The 11,750-nt window shown below is 33.6% G+C and overlaps 1 protein-coding gene across 1 annotated transcript in view; it reads right to left on the bottom strand.

Moving 5' to 3' along the window:
* LOC106457450 (dynein heavy chain 8, axonemal-like) overlaps positions 1 to 11,750 on the bottom strand; it is a 459,787-nt gene that overhangs the window by 361,239 nt on the left and 86,798 nt on the right. Inside the window, exon 15 of the mRNA XM_022383398.1 lies at positions 2,231 to 2,311. Within this exon, the coding sequence (XP_022239106.1) occupies positions 2,231 to 2,311 (81 nt within the window). The remainder of the gene's footprint in view (positions 1 to 2,230; positions 2,312 to 11,750) is intronic.

Genomic DNA, 11,750 nt, shown 5'->3' with positions numbered 1-11,750 from the left:
GTTTTGCACTCGTCGAGAGCGAAGTTATCGAGATTGTGAATCGCTGTGATTTATAGCGTGTATTAAAGTTGTTAAGTTTAAAGTGACAAGAAACGTACTCATTGTGAAACTACTGCATACTAAAAGTTTGTATCGAGAACTAATAAACTGTTTTAATCTAGAAAGAGCTTGTATCGCTTAAGATCCTCGGAAAGAATTTCTACCAGAAACAAACAAACAAGCAGATACGCAACAGTACCATAAGATCTGCATCTTCTTACAATACACCTACAACAGCTCTTAAAAGTATTTCACATGTCAGAAACTGTAACTGAAGTCATTGACAGATACATAAGCAGTGACTCAGTGAAGAGTGCAGAAAAACATCACTATGTAGGGTTCACAGTTGGGTGTAAGCAATATCAGGTAATTGGTGGTTGTCCTGTGTCTCCACGGAATGTTCCTGAATGTAGCTGCTAATAAATACACACTAGTGAAGTTCCTCTGTAAATACATTATTAAAAAAGCATCGGAAAAACTGGAAGCACATCCAACAAAAACTTTTTCAAACTAGAAGCTTCTCTAATGGAGAAGAAATAAGATCTATTACCAATTAGTATTGACAAAGCTAATTACTCTTGCAACACTTAAGAAGCTTTAGGGATGCTTCAAATCAAAGCATCTTTTATAATTAGATATAAGTTTTTTTATGCCTTGGCATATACTACTTTTCAAAAATAAAGCATGTAGATATGTGAATTGAAAGTGGCACTACCACTCATACAACTGACAAACACCAATTTATCTCTGTACATTTGTATTTGGAAGAAATTAGTTTTTAACATATATTCAAAGCAAAGGGTGTTAGCCACATGAAAGATCTCATATAATTGAGAGAAAATAATGAAGAAGTTGGGATTTCTGCAGTAAAAAAGCTAAAAGCAGTGCTGTATGATTAAAGTGTAGAAGAAAAGAAGACACACATAGAACTGAATCACACCTGTCTACATTTAGACACACTACAAGTTTCAAGCCCTTAACCAAACTTCCACCTGATAAAGTACATTTTAAAAAGCATAAGAAAGAGCTTCTTCATAAACTTCAGATGAAACGCATTTTATAAGACCATAGATTCTCTTATTGCTGTACTCACTACAAGATATAGAGCAGTCATGGCTATTAATCAGACTTTTTCTTTTTTGCAGCAATATCTAGATATATCAGAAAATGATCTACATTCAAAAGACTACGAAATTTTTTGCAAAGTATAGATCTAATGTGTTAGAAGACTTAGTGCAAGAAATTAAACATCAAAAGGCCATCCACAAAGCTAACTGGTGATACTGCATTAAATTCTTTAGATCTTTTAAACAAACTGCACAAATTCAAGCTTCATCCATTTTTCACAAATGTCTCTGTAGCCCTTTGCATTTTCTTCACAATTCCAGTCACAGTTGCTAAAGGGGGGGAGATCTTTTAGCAAGCTGAAGCTGATAAAATATTATCTGCGCACCACCATTGCCCAAAAACGACTGACAGATCTGGGAGCCCTTGCAATTGAAAACCAGTTAGCCTGTACTTTGGATTTTAATAGAATCACTAATCACTTTGCCAGACAGAAGGCAAGGAATGTACACTTTGGGTGAGGGTTCTCATAAAGTGATCAGTTAGCTAATGTTTATAAAAACTAAACCTAGGTTTATGGCCAAAATGACTGTTAGCGCTGAGGGTACCCAAATGATGAAAAAAAAATGCATTATAATTTTTATATTCTTATGCATAAAGACATGAAAGAAAAGTATATTTAACTTGGTATACTCAATACTGGGTTGATTTTTATCTTCGAAATAAGTAAGTAGCTTACTTTGACTAGTAATTACTGTTAAAATCTTAGGTGCTTAAAAAAATGCATCTTTTTATACAAACAGTATCACAAGGAATTCTAGAAAAGATAGTTGCTAACAAGCTAAATGTCAGTTAATCTATTATTTAAGATAAATTTTTAAATTGATAATAAAATTTCCCCTGCTTAACTCCCACATGATATGGGCATATGGCCATAACCAATCATGTAATATATTTATTCATGATGGATTTTTAAGGTGATGAAATATTTTAGTGGAGAATAGCCTTAATGTTTTAGAAAACTTCATTTCAAATCAGGCTATTTTACTTGATTACCTTGACTAATTCTGTTTGTTAGGAAAAAACCCCATAAAAGTACATATGTAAAAAGTGATATAAAATATACCTTTTTCAGTAGAGGACTCATAAGAGGAAGAAATACTTGGGGAATTTTCTTCTTTAATGACACAAAATTGTCCAATAATGCCTAGATGAAATAAAACATATTCATGAAAATTTATGTAAATATTTTTTCAATTTATTCAGTGGGAGATATGTCACAAGTAAACAATAGTTTGAACCACACCAACATATGATATAAACAGCTTAAATGAAACATGAAGTAATTTGTTTCTCTTTCATTTTCATACATAAATAGTTTCATGAAAGTCAAATGTAAATTTTTTTTCTAATTAATACACAGTAACTACATATTTGAAATATATTTAATAAAATTCTCATGGGTAAAATTGTTATTTGTAAGAAAACACTATTACATTTATTTAAATATCTTAAGTATCACTGATTATTTATCATTTCAAATATATACATAGTGACAAATAATTTGAGACATAAGAAAAAAAAAGAAAGAGTGAGGGAAAGAGAGAGAATGGGATTTCTCTTAATATTATTGATCCAAGAGTTTGATTTTATGTATACAATGAGTTCTAACTTGTCTTATTTTTATCAATTATTTATATCTGTTACTTAACTTTACCTACTGAAGGAGAAAGAATATCCAAGGTTACCACTGATGTCTTACTGCACCTCAATCTACCCCCTTTTTGGTCTTTGTTGTCAAACAAACAATGGTACTGCAACTATGTCTGGACAATACTCTGGTGCACAAGCTTTTCTTTGAAAAGAACAGCCACTGGCTTTTTATGTATGTTGTGGTCTTCTTTGTGTAAATCTCATTACTCAGGCAGCTTGTACGACCTCTCCTGTGATTTGGGATTCTCTGCATTAGGTTCATGAGTTGGGAATGCTTATTTGGACAATTGGGGAAATTCAAGGAAATGTTCGGGGTAATACTAAAGTTTGAAAGTGGATCCTCCACTACTTTGAAATTGCTGAGACTACAAGGTGGACTGTTCATATCCCAGCCATTTAGTCAGTGCTCAACCAGTATGAACCAATGTTGCTTAGTTTGGAAGTGATGGCTTCATCTAGTGCATCCGATTCAGCAACTAAAGCAAATGGGCTTCTGGAAAGATTTTAAAAGGGGAAAATGATTCTAGGACTAGTTTTAGCCATTGAAGTGATGAAGGAATTGGAGTGCCCGAACATCTCTTTGCAAAAAAAAAAAAACCCACACCATTGCTGAAATGCTTGCAGCAGTGGAGTATGTCAAAACCTCTCTTCAAGAAAAAAAAGAACAGAGGAAAGCTTTAGCAAAGTATACAATAAAGCAACAGTACTAAAACACTCCTTAAATATCTAGGCAATTCAAATTCCACACAAGAAAACTACCGAAACGCTTTACTGGTGATGCTGTTGCACATGCACCTACAAATCCTTTGAAGTATTACAGAGATGAGTACTACAGGGTGTCCAAACCATAGGTGATTTGTGTCTTTTCTTAATTTCAGATACATAACTGATTAAGTCATTGTCAAAGCATGAGAAGGTCAAGTTAATCCAAACTTGTTTTGAATTACAAGGACAACATGTGGAACACATTCTGTAAAATGTGTTGAAGTGCCTTTGGTTTCAGACTTTTTGGAAACCCTGTAAAAGCTGCTAGACACTGTAGATGTGCAGTTCAGAGAACTTTTCAATTAAAGAGGCCAGTAGTCTCCTGACAAATTGGAGAAAATTCTCCTCACTGGAAAAACTGACAGTGTTGTGGAACAATACACAAAATTAACTAGGAAGTCATTACATGTATAGTTAGCCATGTTCATCTCAAAATACTCCTACAGTTCCAGCATTGAAGCTGCAAAAATCTTGAGAGAAATGCTGCCTGAAGTCTGTGGCCTTTTTGTTCAGGTTGAGAACCTTGTGAGGTTATTGTTAATTATCCCTGCCTTTTCTGCTGAACCTGAAAGGAGCTTCAATACCATTAGAAGGCTGAAGACCTAGCTTCATAATTATATAAAATAAGGTCACCTAAACAATGTAGCCATTTGCTACATTCATTAAGAATAACTTGATTACTTAGAAAGAAAAGCACTCAGCCAGCAATTTATTGCTGCAAATGACCAGTGCAGAAATGTTTTTGGATATTTTCTTTAGAAAAACAAGGAAGTTCTTGTTATCTACTAGTTGGCAAGAGCAATTGGAAAGTTAAATATACAGTAAATTAAGCTACAGCGAAAGAAAAAGAAAAGCCTTATCAGAATTAGATTGTAATGTATTTTCTTCTAAAGACAAATATGGTTATGCTTTTAATTTTTTTCTATAATGGTTATGGTTATCTTACTTGCATAACAAAATAGGAGTTTTCACAACATGGGGACCATTCTTGATATTGCCATACTGTGCAAGTCCAGATCACAAAAATCAATATTGGTATAAGTTGCAGGAAATGAGGAATTAATACATATAAATTGTGTCTGTTGCAATAGTCAAAATATATACCATAACAAAGAGGTACAGATAATATATTAAACTTATTTCACACAATACTTTATTTCTACTCAAAGAGTAACAGTTTCATTCCTGCTATTTTTTTTCAAATGCATTTTAACTGGATAACATTTCAACTAAAGTTTATACTGTATCAATCATTAAATCAGGAATTTGATTTATTCTGTTTCCCTCCAGTTACCTTAAATGTTACTTATGTAAGTGTTATTACTGTTTTATATAAGTTGTATCGATACCTAAATATTATGCAAAGTGTAATATTATAAACTGGTTCTGTTTGAATTATGCAACTATATCTAAGAAAGTTTTAAAAGACTGTAACTGTTGATAGAGCTGTTATTCAGTGAATGTTTGCATTAATATAAGGTATAAAGGAGAAAAATTAATACGGAAAAGGACTCTTTTACAGAATGTCCTCCAACTTGCAAAATAAAAGTTTTGCTCCTGATATGAAACACCTAGTAAGCTTTTATATCACAACAGCAACCTTCCCCGTCACTATTCCAAACTTTGAACTCTTTAATATTCCCATTTTGTCAATTCTAATGTAATCACATACTCAAATAAATGTTTTATATTTTTTCGGTGAATTTGGATTTGAATAAGATATCATTATGGAATAATACTGAATCTCCAAATAAATAAGTCATTAGAATGAAATAATGAGATGGGATACAATCCTTATTAAAACACAAACATTGTGTGTGTACACTTGTTTTGGGCATTGGACTGTTGCTTTTATTGGATTTTCTGTCATATTACTTACTCTTCAAGATTGTGTACCTGGCTGTTTAACCCTCTCTGCATGGGTATCCTTTACTTCGCATGTCACATGGTTTTTAGTCATTTACATTCAAAATCTAATTAAACTACTTTTTGTTTATGTTATACCAATTGGTATAGTATAAAATTGTAGCTAATAATCCATATTTTAATATAATATGTTTTAAATTCGTAATTTTATAAGGCAATATAAAAAAAATCCTAAATTTCCCCTAATGTGAGAAATGTGACATTTTTTCTCTAGGCATCCACTCTTCTCTAATTTATTCATCATCCCTCCAATAAGTATGAAATGTAATGCAAATAACTCACTGTAATATCATCATTGCTCAGACAAAGCATAATTTTTATAGCCTTCTATCTCATTTGGTTACAGAGCCATCAATAGAAAATCAGACCACATGTAACATGCTCTCTTTCAGGATTTGTCAATAGTTATCTATTACGCTTAATACTATAGTATTTATAACCAATAGAAATCCAATATTTTCATATATCAAATAACATATTACATTATATTGTTTTCTGTACAGAGAATCATCAATTTCTCTTTCAGTACAAGCTTTGTTCCCACGGTAAACATATCGACTAGCTTGGATGAATTTGTAATGGCTCTTGTCACATAGTTAGAAAGCCAGAAGAATTGTGATAGTTATGGGACATTGTCTGCTTTTTGCATGTTAACTGGTGCATTATTTAATTAAATAAAAATCATTTTGTGCACTATTACCATCAGTAAGAAAAAAAGTAGGGCTAAGTGTCAATGACAGCCTACAGCAAAAAAACTACCCAGGTAAGTACTTTATTTTTTGTTTTTCGTGTTTATTCTTTACTTAGGCTACTTAAGGTTAGATTAGGTAAAATAAATAATAATAATAATGTCACATTTTCACAACATATAATGCATGACATTGTCAATTTTACCAATGCACAACTGTTCAGCAACATTGTAGAAATGTCATGTGTTAGCTGAGTAATAGCATGAATGGCATTTAGACATGGTTCAAAGGGCAATAAAACAATAAGATTTAAATATTAATAGATGTATACTGTTAAGAGTTTAAAGCTACTTAGGATAAACAAATTTGAAGTTGTTCTAGAAAGAAAAAAGGGTAATTTAGAATTATTTGGATTTTTTTTTTGGTGGTTACGAGGTCAGTCAAATTGACCAATCTTTTATAAAGTTAAGGTAGAGAGAACAACAGGTCCAATATAAAGTTTTACTGAAAAAAGCTTGAAATGTATTTAGGAGGTTTTACACAAATGAAATTTGAGATTTAAGATGAAGAAAAGTACTTTTAATCTTAACATGAAAACCACTTTGCATTTGTACTAGTTAAAAAAAAAGACTAGATATATTCACAGGCAAATATTTTTTAGTTTATTAAAAGTACTTCACTAAAAATCTGCTTTTTGTATGTAAAATATTTGTAATGTTTACTGAAGGTCTGCCAAATTTTGTGAAGATACACATGCTATACTAAAAGTTAGTAGTATCAAAACTATAATGAGTACAAAGTGGTCACTTGGTCGGTCAATTCGACCAAGCCTGTGTAGAGAGAGTTAAATCCAATATTTCTACTTCACAAGAAATACTACATGTAGCCAGAATGACTTGTGCTATCCATATGTCTGGTCATTCTTATTTAAACCTAGGTGAGATGATCATAACCTTGAATCACCAATGCTATACCACTGAAAGACATTGCTGTTGACATTCTTGCACAAGATGCTAAATTATAGCAACACTGTTAGACCTGCCTACCCATAAAGTTTGCTCTCAGTAGCATTTGCCTATCAAATTGTAAATTTTTTGTAACAAAAAGGGATTTGTCAGTAGCACAGACAACATCCTTCTAAATGGCACAGAGTACAGAGAATGTGGTTTGCCCCAAGATTACTTGGCTTGAGGCAGGGTCACAACACAGTATATTCCTTTCTAAAAGTCTGATTAGCTATCTTTGCCACTTTCTTTGTGTCATGGTCACTTCTTTTGCCTTATAAAAATTGCTTGCAGGCAGCCTTTGAGAACTTGAGCTCAACTCGCCATGGCTAGTGGCTTGCTTCCGTAGAAAGTATGCACATGCACAATACAGCTTAAAGGCAGATGTGCACTGAGGATTTCAAGCAAACAGAAGACTTTGAACAAACATAGTACACCGTACGACCCCATAGTCAGCATAGCTATTTCAAAATTACTGTATCACCGTAGTCAGAGAGCATTTTACACAGTAGCTATGGCAAACTCATAGTAGCAGTAGGCAGGTCTGACACTGCCCATGAACAAAACAGGACTTATCTCTTAGATCATGAAAACCTAACAAAGGCAGTTAAAATAAGATGAACTTAACAGCATTCTTGACCATGTGTTCTGTGAAATTGGCACATATACAGAATAAATGATAAGTTCATTATAATACAAGAAGTTAGAAAGACATGGTATATTTATATACTACACTTTCTTCTCATCCCTATTTCAGGTTTGTCCTCAAACTGATAATTAATTTATCTCCAAAGCAATAAACTGCTAAGGTTGAGGAGTACATTAATGTTCTCTCTTGAACATGAAAACACACACCACACAACCTTTGAACAAAGAAAACAATTATATAATCACAGTTGACAAAAATACGATTTGAAAAAGAAAAACCATATCCAAAAACATCCTTTAATAAAAAAATACATTACATAAATACAATCATCTAACAAAGAAACTAAATATGAATATGAAATTATACCGCTTAACACTAAAACTATATATGGATACAAAACTAGACCTTTTAAGAAAGATGCAAGCATATAAACACACACACACACACAAAAAAACATTCCACAATGATAATTAAAATACTCTAAAAATGAAGTATAACCATACTTGCAAATATGATTTACACAACAGTAAACAACACAAAACTAACTTTTATCATACAACACAATATGATTTACACAACAGTAAACAACACAAAACAACACAGTGCTGTAACACAAGCCATTTAAACATTATTCAAAAATAAAATCAATACATAGTAAAAACTTTAATATGGATTCTGTTAAAAATTAATTTTAATAAAACATATCTGTGTCAAAATTACAAAATTCTCTGTGCCAAAACCTAAATCAAACTTTCTTTAACAGTAATAAAACTTTCCAATTCATGTAAAACCATTAATAGAAACCAAACCCTTTCAAAAAAGGAAATTCACACATCAATACAAATAACTTTCAGAAAAATAAATTACATAAAACATAGTGAAACATACAGAAATAACCAATATATTGGCATAAGCAACTAAATGAATATGTTAACAGTGAAATAGCATGTATTAAAAGAAAGATCCTTAAACAATTTTAATCATTGTGCAGTAAAATAAAATCAAGACAGAAATTAAATAATAATGTATGACTAAGTCACACTCCTGCAACACTGCTACCCATTGTGCTATTATCCTTTCAGACTTTTAAAGTTAATCAACCATTTTAGTTATGCATGGTCTACTCAAACAATGAACTTTCCATCATGCAAGTAGTGTCAAAAGTCTTTTACAAAGGTCAAACTACAAATAGCTCCCTCTTTGTTGTACATTATCAATGTTCAGGAGCTGTGAGCATATCACTAGTTCACTCAATTACATGTTCTACTCTTTCCTAGAACTGCAATAACATTGCTCCAATTCCAATAATTACTAGTATCAGAGTCTAGCTGAACCTTACAAACTATTTGTGGATATAACAATACTGAGACTTCTATTAAATCACACTTTATAGACTGTAATGTTTGCTCAATAATGATGAGTCATTCTACAAAAAGTTGGACAAAAGTCTTTGGTAATGATGATGCAAAACCAAGGAGCTTCGAACTTCTTGTTTGGTCACAGATTGAGGTCAATCTCACACCAATGCTACTTTAGTAGCATCTGTAGACATTTCTTCCCTACCCACAATATGATTGAGAATTTTAATTTCAATACTGCTTTTTTTTTCACTGGATTACCATGTTTAGGTTTTCAGCCATTGACTTGAAGATATGATCAAACACTAAGATTTGTTGATATACATCAGTCACTTCTCCCATTGCAGTCTTTTTTGTATAAGTTCTATTAAGTTGTCAAAAGAAGCAGGTGTATTACACAGGCTGAATGCCATGATGGGAAACTCATAAAAGCCATTTCTCACACTGAAAGTGGTGTTAGGTTTGTTTTCATCATCCAGCTTAACTTGCTAGAATCCAAATGCCAGGTCTAATTCATTGAATTAGCAGGTCCCTTTCAATGTTTACAGACATTCAACTGTTCATGGTAATGGAAAGGCATCAATGCAAGTTACTATGTTCATCCATCTAAATTCAATGGAGAAATTGGGCATAACTTGCTTTCTCCTGACAATCACAACTACAAACAACCAAGCTCACTAAGAGGGCTGAATAATTCTGTTTTTTAATATCCAGTGTACTTCAGCACTGGCTACATCCCTAGTGCTCCAGAGAAACTTGTGCTGCAGTTGCTTAATTGGACATGCATCACATGTATCTATGTATAACTGTTGATCAATCTAATTGGCCATCTGGTTCTGCAAATACATCACCATATTCAACCAAGAAGTCTTTGAGTTACTGCCATTGTTTTGGGTCTAGATTGTCTGCAAAATCTTCAAGTAGCAACTGGTAACTTTTTTTCTTCGCTTCAGGATGCAGTGTGATGGAAGCAACCCTAAAATTATTGCTAGCATCAGTTACTTCAACTTATCATTCTGGTGACCATCACTGCATGCATCATCATCTCACCTTGGACATATAACTGTCTTAGCTATTGCTGCTTTCTTTCAAGAATGGAAACAAGTTATTTTGTATATGGGTTCTATAACCAGGTTTTATAGCACTGACACACTAGACTTTATTCGTAGTAAATCATGGAACACCATCTGTGCACATGGGGGTACTGCAATTTATAAACACACTTATGCAGTTCACTGTTCTTGGACTCAATTTGGCTGACATCTGAGAACTCACTCACAAAACCTAAGTTCACCAGCTGCAGTATGTTCTCTCCAAAGATGCTGATACCAGAACTAAGGCTGCTGGCAACCACTTTTAATTCAGCAATTGATGTCTCCAAATATAGTTGGAGCATGACCTCACCATTTATGTCTAGTTTATCTCCATTTCCCAGAAGTTCATATCTACTGGTCCAAGTGGTAGTTTTGCTCGGAGTGCCTAGTATATTGATGTACCAGTGTTCTGGCTTCTTTCATATGAACCAGGAACAATATCTCTTGCCAGTGTACTCTGAGAGGCATATATCAAGATCCCTCAGCAGACAACCAAACTTTTTCTTGTAAGTTGTTCACTGCACTTCCTCAAGTTAGTGGCCAGGCTTTATTTGGGATACTGTAGTTTTATGAAGCTTTTCCAGTAGTATTCACTGCTTTCTGTTGGGTCTCTTGCACCAGTATGTCAAAACTGATAGCCTTGTCTACATTGCTGCTCAGCAAGGTATAAGCATTCACTCAAAATGAAATGACTCAACATTTTACATCTCTTTGCTCATCTCTTCTAGGATGACATCCTGGTGGAGGCATCAGTGTCATAGATTGTAGTATGTAACCCATGGGAAGACCAGGATAGCTCTACCCGACCATTAGATACCAGTGTGTTTGCATCACAATGCAGGAATGTTTAGGTGGTTGGTTAACCTTAGACTGGTCTGAAACTGACATAACATAGGTGTCTGGGTAGGATGTGCTGTTTGAGATGAAGTAAATGCAGCTGCTCCTACATGCTTCTTTTCCTTAGACTGATTAGAAGTTCAATTCATAACACATTGAAATAGAAACTATCTCAGTTAGGATGAGAAGATCTCTCTCATCCAAATGGTGCTGCAGTCCTACAGCTGCTCCTCGCTCAAATGCTCAATGAAGTCTAGGACAGCCCTTCTAAACTCAAAACCAGGAAATACACAGCCTATTCTAGAATCCAGTGATTCTAAGTAGTTTGCACCTTTGAATATCAGCAAAGTAATTTGCCTTGCTTCACTCATGTAGAACTGCAATTGTGGCCAGAACCTCTCCTTCACACCTTTATAGTCATCACCTAACTAAAATTCCCCTCGATTTGTAGGCACAGAATTGCAAGTACCTTCATAGACCCAAACACTATTGTGAATAGTAGGCAGATAACCAAGATGTGTCAGAAGTACACCCCTCAGCTCTATATACCTCCAGGCTCTTCTGTGATACACAGTTATTTTAACAGTATACCTCCTGGAATGGAGATGCTC

Source organism: Limulus polyphemus, unplaced genomic scaffold, assembly GCF_000517525.1.
Source record: "Limulus polyphemus unplaced genomic scaffold, Limulus_polyphemus-2.1.2 Scaffold333, whole genome shotgun sequence".
In the NCBI taxonomy this organism is placed as follows: domain Eukaryota; kingdom Metazoa; phylum Arthropoda; class Merostomata; order Xiphosura; family Limulidae; genus Limulus; species Limulus polyphemus.
The sequence above is the reverse complement of the archived record's forward strand: the minus strand, read 5'-3'. Positions and strand labels throughout refer to the sequence as shown.